This window comes from Sinohyriopsis cumingii, chromosome 1 (genome assembly GCF_028554795.1).
Source record: "Sinohyriopsis cumingii isolate HCF-2022 chromosome 1, ASM2855479v2, whole genome shotgun sequence".
Taxonomy (NCBI): Eukaryota; Metazoa; Mollusca; class Bivalvia; order Unionida; family Unionidae; genus Sinohyriopsis; species Sinohyriopsis cumingii.
Window position 1 is genome coordinate 185,706,844 of NC_142961.1, and position 25,604 is coordinate 185,732,447.

The window sequence follows — 25,604 nt, forward strand, 5'->3', positions numbered from 1 at the left end:
TCTCCAAATGGATGGCTGAGGAATTTCGTAGATTATTATGAACTATTAACTGATGTTCATTGAGTGCTTGATCCCCAATTAAGAATCTAATTAGTTGAATCTAATCTGTAAATTGCAGGTCTAACCGTAGATCTTATCACGCTAGAAATTGTGTGTGTCGTAATACTCCAAATAGGATCAGTCGCTCATTCTTTCCAAGTTCATATAAATATCTTACAGCCACATTAGCTAGCACTAGTTGTTTTGAAAAGTCATGTCGTTGACTTTGTATGTTGTCCTTTGTAATTGCATTAATGTGTTTTATGGCAAATGTTCGATTAATTTCATTATTTAACGCAGCTTTCACACATGGTAATCTTGCAAACAGTTCGTGATATCCCATATCATTCTGAAATAACCGCTCAGCATGTGTTCGATTAAATCGTTCAACAATTGCCTTATCACATGTCATTGTCTAATTTTGACGTTATATATTTTTCATCAGAGATAATATTGCACCAAGAAATTCCTTGCCATGATCAACCTGAAGTAAATGTGACCATCGCAAGGGTCTACGTTGATAAATTACGCTGATATTTTAGTTTATACCAGATATGCTTCCTTATATCTACTTGCAACATCAATGGCAGTTAACGCTTATTTGTATGGATATAATTTACGTCTACCAATTTTAATAGCATCGTGTGGTAAATATAAAATATCTGCTTGATGAATTTCATTTGGAGTACTGACGTCAAAATGTGCAAGCGAAAATTCTTTTGGTGGTAGCAAGTAAAATTGCTAAATTGCCTGTCCTGCTAAAAAAAACTGCAACAACATAACGTGTAACATTTGCTGCATCAACAAGTTTACTAATCGCTGCTCTATCCCTCCAATATATTCTTGGGCTATAACAAATCGATTCCATAATAATATTAATAATCGGTTGATTAATTACCGGCTCTTGATACTAGTTTAGCGTTCATCGCAGATCTGAGAGATTTATTTTGTATAGGGTTTCACGAGTGAATTAACTTCACATCTGGAATATGTCATTGTTGTAAATCCTGATTTTTATATGTTACATCACGAACGTGACATGCTTGATCAATTGCATTTATTGGATATTCTCCAGGTCTTGATTGATCTCGCTCGCCAAGTCGGATATCATGTCGAGTTCCATGACCACACTCAGTATATCCTGGAAGATGGTTTTCTCCTGGGTATTTAGCCCATGGAGTTCCTGGTTCCTAATGAAGTAGTGATATCACCACCGAATTTATTATTAGAAATATATATATATATATATATATATATATATATATATATATATATATATATATATATATATATATATATATATATATATATATATATATATATGTGCCACATTTTACACATTTACTTGTAAGTGCACGCTTTTTATTTTTTGTTATTATTTTTGTTAACCCACTTGTGGGGGTTGATGCTCTAACTCGAACAAATAAAAATCCGTATTATTTATTATATTTGTGTAACATGATGTCATTGATTTTTCAGCGCAACGAAACAACAATATTTCAGCATTACCGAATTCCATCAGAATGATAACAGTTAATGATAACACAAGTACTGCTTAATTTAATAATGAGATGGCTCAAGTGGGATAAGTTGTATTTAGTATCTCCGTCAGTTGATGATCAGAGATATTACGATATACTTAAAGATTTTAACGAAAATGCAAAATTGTCGGACGAAGATTGTAATGATATTATTGATTTTATCACCGATATTTATGAAGCCCCATCTGTAGATGAGTTCGATGAATGTATTAGTAAATTAGTAGTATATGACGATGTAATGATGGACAAATCAAATCCTGCAAATTTTTGAGGCCGGCACAAAAGCACATACATCATTTATGTTACTCGACGATATACACAAACACCCAAAGTAATCAGAGGTATCGGCACTATTTTAGTTGTGTTTAATGGAGTCGATACACATACGGTGCGAAATATTCATCAGGCTTGGTGTAGTGGGGATATGGATATGATTAGGTTCAAAAACTTCTTTCCAAAAGCACAATCTGCTCCACACGGATTTATAACAAAATATTTAATTGACCCTTGATCGTGATATCGTATAGGTATTGATAAAATATTTGATTGAAAGATTGATATAATAGTGATTTATCACATTATACAGGAGCAGAGAGGGTGGGACAACACAATATTGTCACGGTGGGTAAACATACTTTTGAAAGAGACAAACGACAGAGATAAATTAACCCATTTAGAGACATTCTCGGCAAGTTAGAAGCATTGGCTTGACATTATTGATCTTTTTTATCGTTTTGGTAGGAAACCTTATTTGTCAAAATTGGACAATCCAGCAAGTGGTCTGTTCACCTTCTCTGCTATATAGCTAATAAAATGTAAAATGTACCGTTAAAAGCAACAACAGCACAAACAACCCCATCTTTGTGACAACACCAATCCTTTGCCAGGCATGTCGCCCCTGTGTCTAATAGGAGAAAGGTAGCTTCTACAAACGGTAAATTGAACCAGCAGTAATTGTACTAATATATACGTCCAGGTGCCTGAATAAAGTACATGTAACTCGGTTAGGATAAAATATGTATTTTTAATAAATGTCCGTATTTCAGCGTTGCATGTCATGGAAAAGATACGATACTTAGTTATACTATATAATCAACCGTGAATGACATACCTGTATAATCACATATGTACAGTTTTTATGTCCATTTTATGACTTCCCCTCATAATTTTATTATCGAACTTATAAATAAAAACGTGAGAGGAACTTGCAACACTATGAAGCGAATCCAAAATAATCCTGGCGAATTCTATTAAAATCCAAATGAATGAAAGGCTCCGTATAAACTTCAGAACCGGAAGTGTACAGGTCGGCAAGAGTCCTGACTTTGTCAAAATACCGCTGTCCAGAACTCCTTTGAATAATTATCAACTGATACAAAGTAATATTATCGTCAAATGAGCAGTCCTTCTAAATAATGTGTGAGTACAACATAAAACACGTCTGCAGATTTGATGATATAACAAGAAGACCATAAATAAGAATGACTCCAAAATAGGAATGAATCTGCTTGCTCAGTTCTCACCTTATATACACCTTCAAGAGTGAATGACGACTGTATGTCTGAATAGATCCTACGTGACATATCTAACTACTGGATCTAATATTACAAAATCCTTGTTTGTGTGACCTAACGCATCGGACAGGATTTAACTTAATTGTTCTAAGATACCACTTGATCGATCTGTTCAATGGAAAAAAAAATTCGATTTCTTGTAAACATATTTACTTATAAATTTATTATTAGTAACTGTCAACATAGATATTTTAGATAATTATAGATCCTGTGGAAATTTAGGTTCTTTAATATATTAAAATATACCTTATGCGCATACGAAATACAGCTATAGCTAATCACCGCAAGGTATACTAATTCCCCCATTTCCCTACTAACTAAACAGGAAAGTCGAGAATATTCTGTAACCAACAACCTCTTATTATACGTGGATGAAATTATCCGAATCTAAATATAGCAGGTAAATAGACGAATCGGAGTTTAGAAAATCCTTGAAAGTTCTAATAATCTAAATCCATTTTAATCGAAGTTCATGTGCGAGCACCATTATTAGGGTAGAAACGCTCTGCAGTTTGCACAGAGATCGTCAGTACGACATAACATACCTTCGTAAACAAGGAAGCGCTACTTAGGAAATAGATAAATGGTTATCTTCACGATACCTGCTTTACAACTAGACAGGCACAAATAACGTTTGAACAAGGAAGATAAAATAAGTCCACATGACTCAACCCGGTTTGGAATTGTTCAAAGGCTTGGGTAGTGGGTTAGTGTGAGTGTATGTGCGCGTACATGCGCGCTAGTTTCCACGAGATTAAGCGAAACTATTGCAAAGGACAAACGTTCACTTCTAGGGAGATGATCGCTAACACCAGTACTTTTAGTGAATCTGAGATGTCTAAAGCCTCTAATTCAGTTGTTTCAGCCATCGGTACTAACACAGTTCCAAACTCACACAGCTTTTGTTGATATGAGTGTTTCTTTGTTACACGGTTGCGTGTTGACTTGAGCAGCAGAGGGGGCGAATCGGACATTTTGTCCAATCGTTATTTTGCTTAATTATTACTTTCTGCACTCAGCGGATCCGGTGTAATCAGCGCTGGTAAAAAAAAAACGACGTCGGTCCATCCTACACGATGGTGACGTCATTTGGTTTAATTAACACCTTCTGCGCGCCGATCCCCAGCGTCGTCAGCGTCCGGTAAACACATCGACGACCGCGTCGATGTCATCGCCCCCTCTGCTGCTATGATCTTACAAACAGAGTGATCACTAACTCCTCCTCTTGCAGATCAATTAGGTTATTTGACTGATCGGTAAGTCTGAAATTAATTCTCGTTAAAAGCCGATTATGGCATCGCATATAGACCGGATTAATCGGACTCTCAATGATCAAAAATCCCGGAGGGGCTGTTGGTGAAAACGAATAAAGGATATACCCCTGTTGAGCTTGATTTGATTGCTTGGTATCCACCTGGTAACTCCCTTCGATAACATCACATACTAGATTGATTGCTATCACCGATGCGATATTTACGTTGTACGGGGCAATATGCCTACCATCATCTCCGTATCGTGTCTGAGGATATAAGTTGATGGGGGGGCGTCCGCGGGTGGATTCTTAGGCCATCCTAGTATGGTTCTTATTGAACTGTTATAAATATCAACCATATACCCCGGTGTGCTTATTTCAATCGTCGACGATAACGTCGGTTCATGAACCGTAATAGCGATTTTTGATTCTTTTCCTGTGATCGATTTTATCCTGCGTTGAAATTCTTTATTGATTTGCTCTATTTGGTATGACCCAGTTGGTATTGTAACCTCCTCCCAGTTTGGGGTCCCATCGGGTTTATTTGTCCGTGCAAAAACCAGCGAGTTATTAGGTTGTTGTCCGTTAAATGCGTTCGCTCGAATATTAGGCCAACTGTGATATATTCGCAATTTTGCCAGTGCTATTTCCTTCACTGGAACCGGCGACGGGAAGTTCACACTGAATTCGGGTTTCGTTGACGTTATCGATATCATATTTGTTTGTACCGGAGTGGTGTTCTCCGCGATCCGCTGAAGTAATTGAGACCCTTCGGGGTTCAGCGACATTATTATTATTCGTTGTTTTTAGTGTCTAATTTCAACAACCAGGTGGTTCCGGCTTCCAGTTGAAAATCCTCGATTTTTGACATCGCGGAGCTATACAACTGGACCATCGTGGAGAATTCAACATCGGATACGAACAAATTATCAATCGATAACGAGATCAACCCGGATAATTTCGAGTACGCGTCGGATACTATTTGATGTTTTACTGTATACTCGTTGAGTTTTTTCTGAAAACACGATGATATCTTCCTAGTGATTGCGTTGGCGACTCCAGCAACTGTTGTCATTGCGGAGACAGCGATTGGAACAGCGATCGGGGTTATCGTGGTCACCGTGGTCGCCGTGGATAAAATAACACCGGCGCCAGCTACTATACCCGACACCGAGTACACGACCGCGTCGATGGTGGTTATTTTTCTGCGGTATTTTTTTATTTTTGCGCGGTATTGTTCGGAAAGCGTTTTCAAATTCGCGGAGAATTCTTTTGCGGTATCGAATCGATATTGATGTGACGTCGGTGATACCTCTGATTCAATTTCCTTGGTGGTCATTTTTATTTTAAAAGAGCTAGTGTTTTTAATTACTTAGATTCGCCGCAAATTCCACATACCATGTAATGTTTGCCCCGGCTAGATTTCTATCAACGGCATAAATTGTAAACTTTTCAGTTGCGTTCTTGTCTATAATTGTTGATATTGTATTGTTAAACCCGGATGAACTCGACGATAATATATTAAACTGCATCATTGAAACCAGTGTCAATCGATAAATGCCCTTAACAGTTGCGGTGATATTTACTGTATTCTGTGTAGGAGTCCAATCGAATGATCCATGCCGAATTGTGTATACTGTGTTGATGATGTTCTCATGAGGGGTTTTTATTTTTTCGAATTGCTCTGCTACTCTCGGTAGCCCGTCTTTAATCGCTTCAACATCAGTTCTGATTATTCCTACTTCCTGCCAATGCGCGTCTATATTATTCTTGTTCGCTGAAACATTAGTTTTGATTGTTTCTATTTCCCGTGTATTCTCGGTCATACTTTTTTTGTTTGCTGCAACATCAAGTTTGATTGTTCCTATTTCATATGTATGCACGTCTATACCTTTTTTGTTCGCTGCAACATCAGTTTTGATTAATCCTATTCCCCGCCAATACGCGTCTACATTTTTTTTGTTCGCTTCAACATCAGTTTTGATTGTTCCTATTTCCTGTGTATGCGCGTCCACACCCTTTTTGTTCGCTTCAATATCAGTTTTGATTATTCCTATTTCCTGTGTATGCGCGTCCATATTATTTATGATCGTTGTAACATCAGTTTTGATTGTTTCTATTTTCCGTCCATGCGAGTCTACATTATTTATGATCGTTGCAACATTAGCGCCGATTATTTCTATTTCCCGTTCATGCGCGTCTACACCCTTTTTGTTTGTTGCAACATCAGTTTTGATTGTTTCTATTTCCTGTCCATACGCAGTGATATCATTTATAGTTATTGTGATTTCATCCGGCTTGGTATTTTTTTTACCAAAGAATTTATCAAAGTTGTCATCGATCCTGTTAACATTTTTTCGCAACGGGGGTAAATTGGCCGACAGCGCCATGAGCTCCGAAATAGCATTTTTTATTATTACAAAATTCGGTTCGATTGCCGTCGGGGGTCCCCGAAAAAAACTATCGACAATGTGTCGCACATCTTCGAAATGCGTTAGCGTCAACACGATCCGTTCTTCATATGATTTAATTTCACTACGTAAACCCTTTAACGAATTTGACATGGTTATATAATTGTCGCCAAGTGTACTTATTTTTCCATTTATCGTCAAGATGGATTCACCCGGTTTGAGTCGTCCGTCATCGGTATACAACGCGATAGTGTCCTCGGCGGCATCGCGCTGTCGTATTAAAACGTCATTTAGTGACACATTACTGGATTTCAATTTACCCTGGCGGTCTTGAAATACAACTATTTCGCCCGGGTCAACACTGGTTAAATTCAACGTATCAGCGATTTCATCCTCGATTAGTTTTTTTATGTCATCGGTGGCGGCCGTTTCCGTGGATTCTTTCAGCGCCGAAACCGGTCGTCCCCAGATATCAATCATTATTATTGTAAATGTTATTCTCTAAAATCCGTTGAGCTTCTACGACCCCACTAGTGTATTCGTTTACAACCACATGAGGTGGTTTCCGCGATGATGAAATCGCCGCGAGTACGTTCAATACTTCACGGCCACATATCGGCGGGTCGCTTAATCGCTGTGTTGGCAGCGTGGAATAAAAAACCCGGGCTGAACACGCCCGGGCTGAACACGCCCGGACATACCGCATGAACTCTTTCGGCGGGGCTAACCCGTATGAATCAAAATAGACGATCGCACGCGGATCAATCGCGTATGCAACCCAATGAGTTCCCGCTCCGGAGGACCCATCGAGGTTAATTATACCGGTTTCAATATTTCTTGGTGCCGCCGGTAATTGATCCCTCATAAAAACACCTCTGAAGTTTTTTATCGCTAGCGCGTTTGCGGCGTCTATTAAATCAAAATTAGACATTGGAGTCATAGACTCAGGAGTCATAGACTCCCGAGTCAATAAACGGTTCCCGGTAGTCTTAGACCCTTTCCCGAGTACCATGAATACGGGGTTCCCGGTAGTCTTAGACCCTTTCCGGCCACGGGTCGTTTTTTTTTGTAGCCTTTCCCGGTTGCCTTCTTTAATGCCATTCCCGCCGCGGTACCAACGGCCCCCAACGCAGCCGCCTTAGCCACTGCTGATGCGGCCGCGGCAATCAACGCTGGAATCGCAGCTAACAGCGGAAATATCCCACCGGTCTTTTCCATGTTTTTGATTGCTGCGGCTGAAAAATCTATTTGAACACCCTTTTTATTCTTCATCGCATTATTGAAATGTTTTATTTGACGCGCCGTCAACGATATCTTATGATTACCACCTGCCATCTGTGACGGCTTCAGCGTTATTGTGGTCCCGCATTGTTTAGCCGACTTTGATCGTAATTTCTTGACTTGACCATCAGTCAACTCTACACTGACGACACTATACGACATTTTATTGTAAACGCGTTTTGTGCTTTCAATTACATGTTTTCCACTGGCGCATCAACGATTCTCATTCGTCCGCCAGCACCTTCTAACAGCATTGATTTATCGCTGAGGATGACAGCAATAGCTCTATAATTAGCAATAGCGCCGCGAGTTACATTAGCTCGGAAGTGTATATCAACGACGGACTGTCTTGTTAAATCAAGATGTTCCAGCGAAAAGTAATAGATCGGATATAGTTCTTTGAAATCATATTGTGATATTTGCAAACCAGTGTCGACGTTTTGATCACGACTCATATATGACAGCAACCGATGGTACACACGTGCGACATGGTTTTGACCGTAATTAAGTTGTATATCCTCGGATGGTTCCTGCTGGCCGTTTATTCTCAGCGAGACGTCAGTAACGCCTAATCGATCAAATATCATATGGCTGAATAATTGATTATCAACTCTCGTCATATCCTGCAACGCAACAAATATATGACGCGGAGCCGAAATGCCTTGTTGTGATGCCAGGTTCCATGTGAATATACCATTGATATTTGATTGCTTAGTATCTGTTGTTGTTGTTAACCAACTTAGTAGTGATTTTCCTCCCTGCTCCATAAAGGATAGCAATCGTGCCTCTGTGGTAATGGATGGAGTCATTACTGGCATCCACAATAATATTTTAGTTAAAACGACTTTACCAGGGTCATTATTTGGATTTGTAGGATCCGCTGGAATTCTCCAAATTGCATTTCTATCATCGCCTTTTCGCACAAGCACCACGGTATGCTTTGCTCCGTAGATAACTTTTCGCACGTTCCTACAAAATCCAAATATATGATGCAGTGGAATCGCGCATGAGAAAGATCTACGCGCCCCTGTTAACATTGATATGCGTGTTGCAGCTCCGATGTTAAAATTAGGATCGCTGTTTATAATCATATTCTCAACATCAGCATCAGCGTTATTAGCATTATTTCTTGGTCGCCTTACCACAAATTGCAAGTTTCCAGCAGTGTTTTTAGTATCCTTTGCAAACATCATAGATGGACCCGCTGATCTTGTATAATCGTCGGAATATCTTGCTAGCCCGATTATTGTTGTAGCAACATCAACATCGCGTTCTATAGACTCGATCTCTCGCCCGTCAATGAGATATTTTGCGCTCTCAAATAGCGCCATTACGCCGTTATTGACTAAGCCAACTTTGGTACCATCTGGATACGGTGCTGGTACAGCAGGAGTATCGGCCTCTGTTACAAGTTCTCCTTCGATTTCAATAAACGCTTCACACGGTAAAAAATATTTACTGGTATCATGGACTTGAAGTTAAATTCGCGATCGTATGTCGGGTTGTACTGCATGATAGGAATAAAATTGATAATTACGGACAGAATCATCCTTGTGCACTGGTGCGTCCATATCAAACGCCGGGTCAGCTGTTCGTTTAAACATTTTATTTAATAATACGCTGATGCATCTAAATCATCGTCGTGGTTTTAAACCACTTCCCGCTATTATGTTTGCGATGTCATCTTGATTATTGTTTACCAACGACGCTAGTTTTTCTTCCACGGCGTTATTTATTACTTTACTGACATTTGCAGGCATCACTGTCGTTGATGGCATTACCGGTGGTTTCTGTTTTTTTCTCCTGGATTTCACCAACGACATTAGTTTGTCTCGCGCGGCAGAAAACGCCCTTCCGGCAACATCTCCAATAGCACTAATTCCCTTATCACGAATAACATCAATAGCCTTCATTCCTAATTGTTTGGCTAACGGCGCTACTTTTGGAGCCATTCTTGTAAATAACCCCGCAATGGTGCTACCGAGACCATCTCCATAGTACGCGCGGTAAACAGGCAATCGCGAGTTTACCACGTAGACGAGTACTGGTTTATCATGGTTGTAGTGTATGATCATCCTTATTAAAAACACCAGTTTTCCAATTAATCATCCACGAGTTCGTCTATGAGCGTTCGATATGCATTAATGTCCATAATACCGCCTGCAAATAACCGCTTGCAAATATCAGCGGCCTCATTGATTATTTCCGTAGAGTTATTTCCGGCTCGTTTTCCTCCGATTAGTACCTCTAGCCGTGATATATCACTGAGAACACTACCAGGACAGGTAACACTAGCGTTTTCAACTAGACCACTACCACTTGGATACCCCTCTCCGCTTGTTTTTTTAGAACCAGCTTTTTTTTGACGTTTTTCTCGGACTTCTCCTTTTTGCTGTTGTAGTATTTCTTGTTGTTGTTGTTGTATATCATAATCATCAATTCCTTTTCTAAATTCTTTATATCCCAATTCTTTTGTATGCAAGCGATCAACTCCTTTATTCGTTTTATACAACCAATTAACCCAGTCATCTCGTTTTATATTACTGTTTTTATACTCGTCTTTTAAAAAGTCATTTCTTGAATAATAGCTTTGAGCGGCAAAATTACCAAAAATCCTATAATCGTCGAATTTCAGCAATTGAGGTCGTTTTATTTGTGTTATAGCCTCTTCAGTGAGTTTATCTATAAAGGGAACCCCTTTTTGAGTGGAAATTTTTTGAAGTTCACCAACATCACCCTGTTCAGAATCATCAATATCAGCTAATCGTTCATACTCTCGTTGGGTTTTTATATCACTGGAAAGTTGTTTTATCCGTTGCTGTGTTTGTTCTGTCTCTGCTGCTATCTTTTCAAGTACAGGAAGAAGAGGCGCCTCTTTCCGTTCGCCCTCCTTAGGAATATCCCCATATATTGCTCGTTCTGTTGCCGCTGTATCATCCTTAGTTGCTTTAGTTACCGGGGCAAAGAGTTGTTCGCTTCCAACAGTAAAATCGGTTTGTAGTTGCTGCCGCGTTTGAAGTTGTTCTCGGACCCTGTCTCGTAACGGTATGAACTTTTTAAGCGCTGCTAGCCGCTCTCTGGCTAGCCGAGTAGTAAGTGATTCGCCTACCATTATTGCAATTGCTCCGCAATTTCTAATTTCCCGCCCAGTGTGTCATCGGAGGCTCCGTCTATAATCCTTCTAATGTTTTTGATCTTACTAGAAATCTCCCGGCGTCGTTCATAAAAACGTCCGAGTTTTTTTCGTATTATTTCAACGGCAGTGAATAGTCCAATGAATGCATTTGCGTCATTGTGGTACAAGTTTTCATTGATCGTATGTTGTAATCGTTTTATAAAAAAGTACTCGCGGGCCAGGGTAAAACGCCCCCGTTTCGATTGTTCGTTAATAATTTCATAATCAGATAATATTTTTTCACTGTCGAGACCATCAGATAATTCAATTCCTTGATTTTTTAATTTTGAAATCTCGGCTAATATATTATTGATGTCTTCGATATTCATTATTCTTATAAAACATCTTGTTTTTAAATAAAAAAAAATGAAACCCCGTGTATCAATTCCGAGGTGTTCATACTTTGTTTTCTTCCGGAACAGACAATAACGTTTCACACTGTCATGGTGGCCTTGTCAGCGCCATAGGCGCCGGTGACTTCGTCACTCGCTAATTTCTGTTATATATGAAAATCGAATTCTATGCCCGGTCTTTTTTGAGATCGCTGTTTGATATACTCGTTCTGCTACTTTTCGTATTGAGGCGATACAAATGTCAAAGTATCTACTGGCTTCATTCATCGACTGAAATATTTTTTCCTCGTGAGTTGTTGTATCAAATGACTTTACGGGTTTTGCTTTCTTTGGGTATTTACCGGTTTGGCCTTTTTTGGTATTTTGACTTTGAGAGATAGCTTGCAAGTTTATAAGACAATTATCAGTCTTATTATTATTAATATGATCAATCACAAGTCCATTTTCGATTAATCCGTGAAAACATTCATAGATGATTCTGTGAACAAAATATGTCTTCTTTCCAGCACCAAATTGCAAATACCCGTGATTATTTACGGTACCAACCGGCTTCTTCAGTTTGCGGTTTCTAACAATGCCGTCGCGAGATGCCTCGTAACTGACGAGCACAGGATGCGGCTGAAATTCTTGGTCCATTTGTATAATAATACTACTTGTCTAATTTATTATTTGGTTTAATTATAAATCTTTCAACGTAGTCTTGGGGGGTTTTGATGACGAAATCGGCGGTGGGGTCAATGACGGCGTTTTTAATTCGCTTGTCATAATAGCGTTTTAGTTCCCTGTATCGCTTTCCGCCACAATTAATACACAACTGCGATTTTCCTCTTACACCGACGTGGCAAACCAAGCACGGTAGGGGGCCAAGAGAACCATTACGAACGCTTTGTAAATGATATCCGCAGAATTCACCTCTACATGATTTATTGCACGGGGTTGTCGACCCAATCATCAACCATTTGCAGTGATTCATTATACTATATTCTTTCATTTAAATACTTGTTTTAATTATATGGATGAGTTCGAGAGATTAGCAGTAATTAAGCCCCGGAAAAATATTAAGTTCAATCTCGATAGAGTCCTCAAGGACACACCAAAAGCGTTAATAAACGATAGAACCCTGTTAAATAAAATACGCGATTGTATCCATGAATTCAAGCGTGATGGTGCATCTCATAGTTGGTCAACATTTCGAATTGATGGCGTTGTTGATGCTACCATGAACGACAACCGCGCAGCAACGATAATATCACAACTTGACGGTAAAAGGTATTTCTTCAGAGTAAAATTCATTGTCCGGGTGAAATCAGGCGATTGGATCATACGTGATAAATTTGAACCGGTTCTCAGCGATAAGAAAACAGTCATTGTTAGCCGCGACTCCAAGCCAGGGCTGTTAACCGGAGTTGACAGACCATACTATGAACGAGCGTATCCTGAAACAGCAGTTGTCTATGGAATATACCCGTTAAATAAGAAACCTGATATCGGAAAACTAGCGCCGATGAAACAGTCAACGGGGATAAATTGTGTAGCAGAACGAGTAATAGAGCATTTTACAAATGCGTGTCGAGGAAACAAATTGACTGATTTACGACGTAGTAAAATAAACCAATGGGAGGAGACAGTGCGCGAGCGAGGAGCAACCATCAGCGACGTAGCAAAATTAGAAACGTCGCTGAGATTTCCAATAACCGTTACAACAATAACCGGTGAAGTATTATATGAATCAAAGTACAAATCGAAGGGAGCCCCAATCAAAATTATTGATCATAACGAACACGCGTGGACGCCCGCGGTCACAATATTTCCACGGGATAGAACAGTAAAGTATATCCCGGGGGAATTTATACAGGATGGTTTTCTCGCGGAGAGGAAACTATTTGATGCTATTGCCTGCTTGTGTAAAAACGACCCTGTATCAGTGTGGTTACTTCGCAGCGCTGAAAACGACATGGATACCTTTGATCAGTTTGTAAGACCAAACGGTGAATTATATCGCACTGAAGCGTTTCACAACAAGATGAAAAAAACCGCCATGGAATTTGAAGAGCATGATGAACAACTGCTAACAAATTGTTTTACGATTCCATCGGTTGCGGCTCATGTTGCAGCAAGGAAAAATGCGTGGAGACCAACGCGCAAGGAATTTCTACCGGATGTACAATCCAGTTGTTTGGAATATTATCACGGTGGACTATGGAACACTGAATACAACCGCGACGCTATGATCTCGGTTGATATGGTTGCCTGTTATCCAGCGAGTTTTCTCGGGTATGGATTCGCCGCTGAGTATTTCAAACGATTTGGACACCCCAGACATGAAATGACTCGTGTTGCTATTAATGGACCACTGCCTGATTTTGATTTAACCGGATTCGCTCGCATAGTATCATTTGAATTCGCGGCAGGACTCCATCGCTGTTGCTATATTTGGATCGGTAGACACATAGCTGAAAAGAAGTGGTTGCCAATAGCGCTGCTACGGTATATGATTGATTGTAGCATGCTAGTTTCGTTGATTGTCAGTGACGCAATTATATCATACCGGGCGCAGACTGAAGTCTGGTTACCAGAACCGGAGCGTCTAGATAGCATAATTGACGAGTCCAGAAAACACATTGATGCCGACGAGGAATATATCATCGAATGGTCCAAAAAGATATTCAACCAACGAAACCGCGAGGCAAAAGATCTCGGTAGAAGAATAATTGGTAAGTTCACACAAGGTGGAAAAAACCACGACTACAAACGATATTGCTCACGGCTGATTATAGATGACGCAGAATATGATTTCGTAATCAAGGACGCAGTGGCAAAAAATAGATACGTGAACTGCAAAACAGCTTTCTTGTCCAATGGAACGAGGTTGGGTACAGTTGTTACCTACAGCGATGGAGACAGCCCGGCGTATCCACATTTGAGGGCGTCTATGCTGGGTTATGCCGCTATCAATTTATTCTCGATGATAAATAGATTTCCCGATACCGCGGTTAGAGTAGCCGTTGATTCGTTTTATGTTGACGTAGCGTATAAGGAAAACGTAGCCGAGTTTACTAGTCCGGACGAGAGTTGGGGTACATGGAGAATTAAAAATGAAATACGACGCGATTATTCCCCGTCAGCGGATGTCACCGTTGAGAACGACTACTTACGCGGTGATAAATTGTCAGAATGGTCTGATGCACCATCGTGTTCTGATCCAATTTGTAGACACAAGACGGTTTATTTAAGCGGCTGTGGCGGGTCAGGAAAGACGATTCGGGCAATTGAATTATTTCGAACGCGGGCAAGTATAATCGTGCTTACACCGACCCATAGACTAGCGCGAGAGATAAAACAACGAAATGTTGACGCCGTTACTTATCACAGCTTTTTTCGATACAGCGGCGGTGAGTGGACTCCTGATCGAATGGGTGAAAAATTTATTCCCGACATTATCATCTGGGATGAGATATGTACTGTTTCGTTAGATACTTTACGAATGTTTCTTGATTGGTTGCTGCGCGCGAATACAGCGGTAATCATGTGTGGGGACCATGGCCAACCACCACCATTTGTCGGCGAGGGTCCACATGATTGGTTAAAGGGTTTTGTAGACTATTATGAAGAAACCGATACTGATTATCGAGCACTTGATGAACAACTGCGCGGGGTTAAAAAATTAATCAGATTACAGCCGGATAGAATTCAATGTGAAATAATCCGCGAGGTGATTCCGGAAACGCCGTTAAATGAATTCTGGGAAACATGGAAACCAAACGATTTGATTGTAGCGAGTAGAAAGATAGTCAGAGACACACTTCAGCGGAAGTTGTTTACGTTGCATAAGGAAAAGTTTCCAACGCGCCCAGTGCCGTTATGTTATAGACCCGCGGATACACGGCGGCAGAACATTGAAGTTGAAATCCCGGGCCCGACAGCGTCGGGGACAAAAAAACAAATTCTCGTGCTGAATGATATTGTGCTCGTTGATATCGGTGTCGTCGAGGACGCGCTACGTGCTGATAAATCCCCGTGGACGCTAGGATACGCAACAACAATACATTCCTCGCAGGGACTAACCATCACGGACACAATTGTTTGGATGGTTGATAATCGCATCGAATGGTCGAATCTAGTCTATCTTGCAGTGTCCCGAGTACGGAGAATAAATCAGCTTCGAAGAATTGTTGTTGACGAAGTCAGTGACAAAGCCAGTGACGGAGTCATCGATGCAAGCGTCATTGATAGAAAACTCTCCGGTTACCGCCAACAGGATAAAAAAAAACAGCGGCGTTTTGATATTGATGCCGAATTAATAATTGCGTTACGACAACAACAGAATAATCACTGCGCAAGTTGTAATTGTGTAATGCGCTGGCGTTATTTGGATAAAGACGCTCGCCAATTTACCGTGGACAGAATCGATAACAGTCTCGGTCATGTTAAAAACAATGTGAGGTTGACCTGTCTTGAGTGCAATAGACGCAACGGCGCTAGTTAAGACCACGCGGGGGTAATTGAGTATCGTCAGGTATCACTTGTAGTTGCTCGCGTGTAAATCCGCGCTGAGGAGCAGTTGAATCCAGTCTGTAGATCGGTGGTCTACCAGTTGATCGTGTTATCGTTGATATGTTATGTGTGGTAACACTCCAAATATAATCGGTAGCCCTTTTTTTACCGCCTTCAAGCTCTCCTGGTTCATATAGATATCTCACGGTGACATTGCCGAGAATCGGCTTGGAAACGCTATTTATTTTTGATTTTCCGGGTATATACTCGTATTTAATCGCGTCGCTGGGCTTCATGTTGATTGCTCGAGTAATCTCGTTATTTAACGCTGAAATTACGCCTGGCAACCTTTTGACCCATTCACGAGATCGTTTTTCTTGGATGAATTCCTTCGCGTATTGATATCCAAATAACCGTTCAGCAACAGTCCGATTGAATCGTTCAACAATTGCCTGATCACGATGTAGCGCAGTATGACCTCGTCGTACCGCGACACTATGATGTTTCAGCGTTGATAAAACAGCGCCGCGAAATTCACTACCGGGATCAACTTGTAATAGATTTGGCCAGCGCATCGAACCTCTTTGATAAATTCTTTCAAACGCAGCGGCTACTTCAGTTGCTGACTTTGTTTTTAACGGCTCCGCTTGTTTGTATCGACTCGCAACATCAACTACGGTTAGCGCGTATTTGTAACCGTTGTCATGCGGCAAAAATAGTATATCAGCCTGATGAACTTCATTAGGTACGCTGACATCAAAGCGCGAGAAGTTGATTTGTTTAGGCGGTGGTAGATAAATTTGCCATATAGCCTGTTTGGATAACCAATTAGCCGCAGTGGCCTTTGTTACCTTTGCAGCGCTTGCAAGCTTACCAATTGCGGCCTTCCCCTTCCAGTATCCTCTCGGAGAATAATAGATGGATTCCATGTTGTTATTAATTACCAGCGCCCATCATTAATTTACCTTTCATAGCCGATTTTACCAACCATGAAGCTAATTTTTCTTTGACGGATTTATCAGGAATAGCATTTAACGCGTGAATTAATTTTACGTCCGCGATATGACGCTGTTGCAGATCGCTACTTTTGTAAGCAACATCATGAGCATGACACGCCTTATCGATAGCATTTATTGGGTACTCACCGGGTCGCGGCTGATTTTGATCATCGAGTCTAATATCTAATCGCGTTCCGGGGCCACAGTAGCTATATCCTGGGAGGTGTTTTTCTCCTGGATACTTTGCCCACGGGGTTCCGGGGAGTTTTGATAACTTGGCTGCAATATCACCTCCTCGCTTTTTTTTAAAACATCTCCGGGTCTAATAGAAATAAATCGAAATTTCTTTGTACCGCATTGTGCACACTTGCCAGTAAGGGCCGATCTGTTATTTCTTGTTGTAACGGTTGTCATATCATTTGTGCCAGTACGCACTCTACACTTTACACAATATAGATCCATAATTTATGTATAGAGACATGAATATAATTGATTTTTCGGCGACTAAAACAAGAGAACCAGTTAAGCATGTTGCAGCGTTACCAAACTCGATCCGGATGATTATCATCGGACCATCTGGATCCGGCAAGACGCAATTGTTACTCAATTTAATAATGAGATGGATGAAGTGGGATAAGTTGTATTTGGTTGCTCCTAGCGTAGATGATCAACGATGCTACGAGGTGTTGAAAGATTTCAACGAGAATGCATCAGCGATCGCTAAAAAAAATGTCATCGAGTTTATTACAGATATCAATGATGCACCGGGTATTGATGATATTGATGGCGACGTTAACAATCTAGTCGTGTACGATGATGTTATGTTAGACAATCAAAAAAACCCAGCTAGGATATTTTCCAGAGGCAGGCATAAAAACACTTACGTGATATATGTCACTCAACGATACACTCAGATTCCAAAAGTAATCAGAGACAACTGTAATATTCTTGCTGTATTCAACGGCGTTGATACACACACGCTACGAATATTTGGCAGACATGGTGCGGCGGTGACATGGACTTCAATGTTTTTCGAAACTTTTTTAGTCATGCTCAGTCGACCCCACATGGATTCGTAACGATAAATTTACATGATCCTCGGACACGATATCGTATCGGACTTGACCAAATATTCGGTTAGTTGTAAATAATTTTCATTGTAAATAACCACTTAGCAGCAGGGGGGGGGGGCGATGACATCGACGCGTTCGTCGATGTGCTTACCGGACGCTGACGACGCTGGGGATCGACGCGCAGAAGGTGTTAATTAAACCAAATAACGTCACCATCGTGTAGGATGGACCGACGTCGTTTTTTTTCTACCAGCGCTGATTACACCGGATCCGCTGAGTGCAGAAAGTAATAATTAAGCAAAATAACGATTGGACAAAATGTCCGATTCGCCCCCTCTGCTGCTACTTGTAATTTAGATTTGTTGATCATACGTAACTCTGGATTATTTCGGTTCATTTTCTAACAAGGTAAAACCTTGTTTCATGCAACTTTATACCAGGTAAATAATGTAAATAATGTATGTAATTTTAAATTTTGTAATTAGCTTATGGATAGACAATATCACCAGCAACCAAGACGTGAACACAAACACTTATTTCAGAAATTAAATCAAACCACCTCTTACTTAGTATATACATCATAGAAAGAAATTTGGAGAGAGAGTGAAACCGTGAACGTTTAGTAATTTTTTAGATTGAAATTAATAATCGATTACACACATTTTGCGTAAAAGTTCTGTCCATATACATTAAATAAAGTAGTGCATTATAAGATACTAAGTGGACTTCGTAAAATTATTACAAAATATTTTTTTTAAAAAATCTGTCAGAAATGTAGTTTGATATTATTCCCAGATTATACACACGATAAGTTAAGGAATGTACCTGTACTTCAATAGAACTTAGTTGGCGTAGTGTGATAAAGATAAATCGCCAATACTTGAGGTTCTTCAGTGACTAAACGTTCCGAAACGAAATCCCCAAAATAAAGCAATTCATTGTGCAAAAGAGAGCCCTTTCATACAATAAGCAATGTATATGTGGATTTACGGCATTTGTTTATACATAAATCTTTATCCTGTTCATCGGTAACGTCATGGCTGGCAGGTGTGAATTCAATCGCAATTTCCTAAAAGCGTCAATACAATCATGGATGTGTTTATTGCACCCGACCATGATGGCCATAAATTCAATCTACCCTGTTAACAATCTGTATACATCCGTATTATGTGCATGATTCAAACTGATTCAAGCAGGTTATTTGTCTCTGTCTAATATTGTTGCTGGTTTAGCCGATCATTTTTTTATGGCGCGTACAACGTGCACGGCACACGTTTGCCCTCTTTATGAATTGCATAATACAGAAGCAGACAATGCACATCTAGTTCATATTATTTACATTCAGTTAGTCGAGATCTCATTCTCAGAATTTATATATCTGCTGCACAATAAATATTGGGTAATTTTCCTCATGGATAAAAGTTTAAAGTAAGTTTCAGAAACGTACAAGAATGTACATATAAATAATAATAATAATAATAATAATAACAATATAATTAATAATAGCAACCTTTACTCATTCTTGATGGGTTATTGTGTCGAAATATCGTATTGTTTATGTTGTTTGTCAAGTACAAAATACGATCAGCAGAACAGGAACATAAATAATGGCAATTACAAGAAAAGTATGCAGAAAAGCAAGTCACTTTTATAATTTAAAGGAAAAGGAGAAAAACGGAAAGAAAATAGAAATTAAAAAGTATGTAAAATTGACGTGTCTATAGCATATGTGTCTAGGACCCCTAACTTCGAGCTTTTTTATGTGTAATTGTTCTTCCCTTAGGAAGCACTGGACTTCTGATTGCATTATTTCAAGGTCTGAAAATGTATTCTTTAGTGTCGGTTTGTCCCAAAATCTGCTACTTCATCAACCGATCTTTCCGACACTTGGAAGACCCTTTACGTTCAGTCATTGAGCTGAAGGAGGGATGAGTAATAAAAACTAATTAATAATGAATAAATCCAAATACAGTGGATTCATATATATTTTCTTCCCATATATTAAGCAAGCATATACATGCATCATTTACATACATCACTAATCCAAATTCCATCTCCCGAACAGAACGTTAAAATTATTATGTACAGCAGTATACTTCTAAACAGTAACTATTTACAAGTTTGTTATGTATTTTAATTCATTTACCTCTATGGCTGCATAAATAAAAGTCATTTACAATCAACAAGACCAAGACTGCATTCTAAATCCATTAAAATCTTCTTGAATGAATTTCCTTTTACAACACTGTGTTACCAAGCGGGCTTAACATTGATTTTCATGATTTCCTGAAGTATAATAGGTAGGCTGTTACCATACAAACCTGAAGTATAACTTTTGTCTACTAGAGTATAATTTATACAACTTGATACAATAAAATGTTTAAAAATAATAATAATCATTTCATTGAAAATATAAGTGAAATTGAAACGTATTTCAAGGGGATGGGAAACAAAGTTTTTCTATCTTCACTCCTCCTCTCTCTCGCGGTTGACTTGTGTCTCCGGCCGTCAATAGACAGCTGTCTGGTAGGCTCCCGATTCATGGATGTTTTTTTCCCAAACAGCGTTGGATCTGTCTCTTTCCGCCAACAAGTGGGCGATCCAAATTGTCTCTGAGAGGCTTCGGTTCTCGTTTTGCCAACCCTCTTCACTTTCGTAGTCTCCATTCCTGACGAAGGTATTGTCAGGCTTGGTAAATGACACACTTTGTAGCATGAAATCCGGACGCTTATTGAGAAATCGGCGGTGGAGAATGTTTAGGATCACATTCTCCAAAACGTATATCCAAGAATGTTCTGGTTAGGACGGACGATAGCATTCGAGATGGAAACAGAAGATCAGTCAACCTTGCCATCAATCACGATATGACAGACGCATCTTTTCACGTTCTCGTCCATCCATCCTTACAGAAATTCATGAGAAATTTTCTATGCAGCAGCGGATCTTACCACACTGGCTACTTCTAAGGAGCCCTCTGCAGTTGACCTTTGCTATAAGAATGGCATCCCTCTTCCCTGCCGTTCGATAACAGGATCAGTGTAACAAATTAGGTAGTATCACTCCTGGAACAGTGACGCAACCAAGCTTGGATCATGATATGAATGCTTCTCGAATATCCGCACCCCCTAATGAGTCCATGTATACAGAAGCAAGCAAAGGTGGTTCAGCCACTTCCCTGCAAAGGAAGGAACGGATTCTCTTCACAGAGTGGTCCGTCTAACCGTTGGTCATTTATCAGACTTTTCAACCATGGGGGCGTCCATGTTTGATCATTTTACAATCAGGTACAATAACAAAGTGTATACCTCATTTTCCAGTACCGGATCCCGAAACTCTGTCCATCGACGGTCTAGTTATCAGTTGTGAATGTCTGTTACCCTTTAACTGCTTCGAACAATCTTAGTTTCCAGATTATACAGAATGTAGGGGATATGAATGCAAAATGATTCAGACTGTCCCATCTCTGACTTATTGTCCAACTTTGACTTGCATAGACCAAAATCACTCACATTGTATGTGGAATTATTTCTGCGTTCTGACTTGGCTGAATACAAACAAATTCAAACAATTAGCCTGAGCATCGCTGCAATTTGTTTCACAAAAAAATAATGTATACGCATTGTGTTTGCTTCGGCATGCAGAATCAGTGAAATACATGCCCTCTTTGTTTTCCTAGCCTACTTTCAGTTTCGATTAGATGGATCCGTGGTCCTTATGACGCAACCCAGTTTTGGTAGAATTGGTTGCCGCCATTAGGCAAATAAAAGACACCATACAACCTCTCACTCCTGTATTAACACGACCCAGAAGGCTTTCAAACAGTATCTGATACATGTGCTCAGACTTTGTTTGAAGCAGACAGAGCCAGTTTGCGGACATCAAGGACTCTTCTTTCTACCAGTGAAAGAGAACAAAACCTATCAGGCCCTCTCAGTGTGAATTAAGTGGGTAAAATTAAACGGCATTATCGGACATATCACTAGAAGAGAATCGCCTCATAAATATATATGTTGATGAGATAAGAGTAATCTCTGAGAGCCCTGCCTTGACTGTCACGTGTCTTTTATGATATCGTCGAGGCCATCAGTTGTCATGTAATCTTCTAGTGATTAACCTGCGAGACATGGCTCCGCGGTGACACCGTTAGATCTGATATATTCAGTCGCACAAGCGGCTACTAGAACCAAAAGACGTCATCACATCCTCTGGACGAACACCCTGCGGACCATTCACTGGATTCGCCCAGAAATCTTATGCGGTAAGACGATCCCAATATTTCTTCTTCCCGGACTAAACCATGTCACCTCCTGTTGTGCTGCTCGCAATTAGGATAGTGGTTAATCTTCGAATGCAGAATCCTATATTCTTATCTCAGAGGTTACATTGGATAACGGTGTGATGCTCCACAGTCCGTCTGTCTATTACCTAACGATATTCTGATCAAGGAACATATTCAAAAAGGAGAAAGCAAATATATTAGTAAATTAGGTTTATTCCAAACACTTACCCGATCACATTACTGTGATACCCATGCATCTTTCCCGCTGCGTTCGGGAGGTAGTAGGGTTTATATTCCATAAAACTGATCTGATTGGGTACGAATTCTAAGAAACACAGTTTACTAAAAACAGTTCTTTGGGAGGCGCACCCTCTATAATTTGCAAAAGAATATTGACCTGTTCAAAACACATTTATATTGCTGTCTTATCACAAATGAGATCGTTATGTACTATCTTGGATTAAAAAATGGAAAAATGACTGAAAAATAATGGGAGGATCTCTAAGAAAAGCTATATCCAGGATTTATATTATCTGGAAGAGTTAATATAATGCTTGCCAATTACATCAAAGGAATGATGTGTGTATATGCATGGAAAGTGATCCAAATTATACTCATCCACCCACCCACCTTACTGTCATACACTGGTTCCAAATGTGCAAATGTAGTTTGTTTAAATATTGCTTTAACGGTTACCCTGGGTTTCCAGCATGGGCAGATTAATGCTAAAGACAACGATACAACGCGGGTTGAAATTTAAATATTCGAAATCAGATGGAAGGTTAAAGTGTTAATTTATATCACACTTAAATTGAACGGCTAGCTGGACGGTTACTGTACTAAAGATTTATAAACTAGAAATGCTGTGAAGTTAGACCAAAAATGGCATAGCATATTCTTTATTTGGCAGTTATTCTGTAAGATAGCCATACGATTTTGCTTGTAATGATAGATGCTATTTTTCAGATGCAGGTTGGTGGTGTTTAATATGGTGAATGGTACTAATTACGTGATATTTAACTGAACGTTTCTGAAGTGTGGACCGCTCCGTTGGCCTAGTGGTTAGAGCGTCCGCCTCGGATGCGGGAGGTCGTGGGTTCGATCACCGGCCGAGTCATACCAGAGACTTAAAAAATGGTACTAACAGCTACCTCGCTTGGCGTTCAGCATTAAGAGGTTAGTGTTAGGACTGGTTGGCCTGGTGTCAGGATAATGTGACTGGGTGGGACATTATGCTACATGTCTGCGGCATGATGCCCCAGTGCTAGACATTACTATAAACTGCCACATTGCAGACATCGTAGCGATATGACTGAAAAATTGTTAAAGCTACGTTAAAAATCAAAATCAGACACACACTCTGAAGTGTGGTGCATTTTAATCCTCATCCTACGAACCCTAAACTGCGTGATAGCTTTACTGCCTATCACTTGTTATATTACGCTGTGAAACCAACAATTTTCTTGGTAAGCTAATTGTAAAGCCGTATAAAGATTAAACTGCTATCATATGATTGTTTTGAAAAGATCAGCCATAAAAATGCCAAGTTTATAATATATACCTCTACCCCCAATGCCAGGATTGTTGCAACAACTTTGGATTCCCTAAAATTTTACACAGCACCAATCTATGTAAGTACCAACCCAGAATATAACTGATTCTTGTTCATGACATGAAATAGTCAAACTCATTCTGTGAAATTGCATGTACTTGTTGAAACGTATTATGCAACATAAATTAATTATGTGGTTATCACACATATTAGTAAGGGTTCACTCTTATAATTATTTCCTGATAACATTTAACTAGAGACCTGCCATGTGACACCAGTTTGATTCCTCCGCAATACTGATTTTCTGTGTTACTGTTTGTATCTATATTTACTTGTAAAATAATGGAAGTCTACCTTTGATTCTTCGTCACGTCTATTTCGTCTGGAAAGCAACAAAAGAGAATGCAGGGGCACAAACTAGAGATAGGCTGCCCATCAGCCTGTAGATTAAAAAAGCTATAAAGCATTTGACTGCAATTCTGCATGTGGCTATGGACATGGGACACTATTGTGTAAAAAACAAACAGTTTCAAATTAAAAGTATGCGAATGGCGAAATATGTCTGCTTTTTCGGACACAGACACCGCTGAAGAAGTATTAATAATTATTGTATTTTACAGCCCAAGAAGACAGCTGCCATTACTGAAACATCGTGGGATGAAGTTTATGTTGACGTTCGTGTTCATATGGGTAGTGATATCTCCTGCTATAGGTAGGTGGAAGACATTGCAACATTAAATCTTCCTACTGTAGAGTAGAACCAAATTCTAAATTCCAAATTACTTTCAACTTGTAGCAATATGATGTTATTTAAACTGACTAAATAATACATTAGTTGAAAATGGGCAAGTATAATATGTATATTACAAGAGACAGACTGCAATACGTGAACTTATTCTTCGACAATCTTCATCACTTTACCAAATGGTGTCTTTCACAAAGAGCATGATTGAACTAGTATACGCACCATTACGTAAGTCCGCATCCAATCAAAACAAAGCTTAGTACACTGTGCAAGATAAAGATAACCCACTCACAGATGAAATACATGACAGTTTATTTTTTATTCGGCCGCAGTGGTTCAGCAGTTAGAGTGCCTGAATCGGAACAAGAACGATGCAGGCCGAACACTGCCGTAAAACACCAAAGGAAACAAAATATATGTGGTCACTAGACATATAGGTGATTTTCAAATGTGTATGGTGTACTTCCTAGATTGTTCACTCCTATCCTGTACATGTAGCTTTTCTTTTTGTCTTAAATTGATAAGGCTCATTTCATAAGATTGATGATGTAACCATGTGCGAAATAAGAAGATGAAAATCTAAGGTAGAGTTACACAACAGCTAGTTCAACCCATGATATAGATTCCCAACTCTAGGATTTTGCGGCACCTCCTGAGATTTGGTGTGGGGCACATTTTTATCATTATAATTATATGCAAAATATGCGATACTTTCAAGTGTTTCCATTGTTTATTTACCACTAGTACACTCTTAATGAAAGAGATCTGAATCCTTGGGATGTGTTTGGATGGTGTAAATGTTCCATCTGCAGGAGGCGGGCACACTTTTCATCTACT

At 39.7% G+C, this 25,604-nt stretch overlaps 1 protein-coding gene across 7 annotated transcripts in view; it reads left to right on the forward strand.

Moving 5' to 3' along the window:
* LOC149808529 (uncharacterized) overlaps window positions 1-25,604 on the forward strand; it is a 140,852-nt gene that overhangs the window by 28,716 nt on the left and 86,532 nt on the right. For 6 of the 7 annotated variants that reach the window (XM_089978613.1, XM_089978628.1, XM_089978587.1 and 3 more), the window contains one exon: window positions 24,643-24,734. In XM_089978613.1, the coding sequence (XP_089834739.1) occupies window positions 24,680-24,734 (55 nt within the window). In that variant the 5' untranslated portion in view covers window positions 24,643-24,679. Of the gene's footprint in view, window positions 1-22,284; window positions 22,450-24,642; window positions 24,735-25,604 lie in introns of those variants that run through there. The other variant, XM_089978596.1, reaches the window with a different exon arrangement.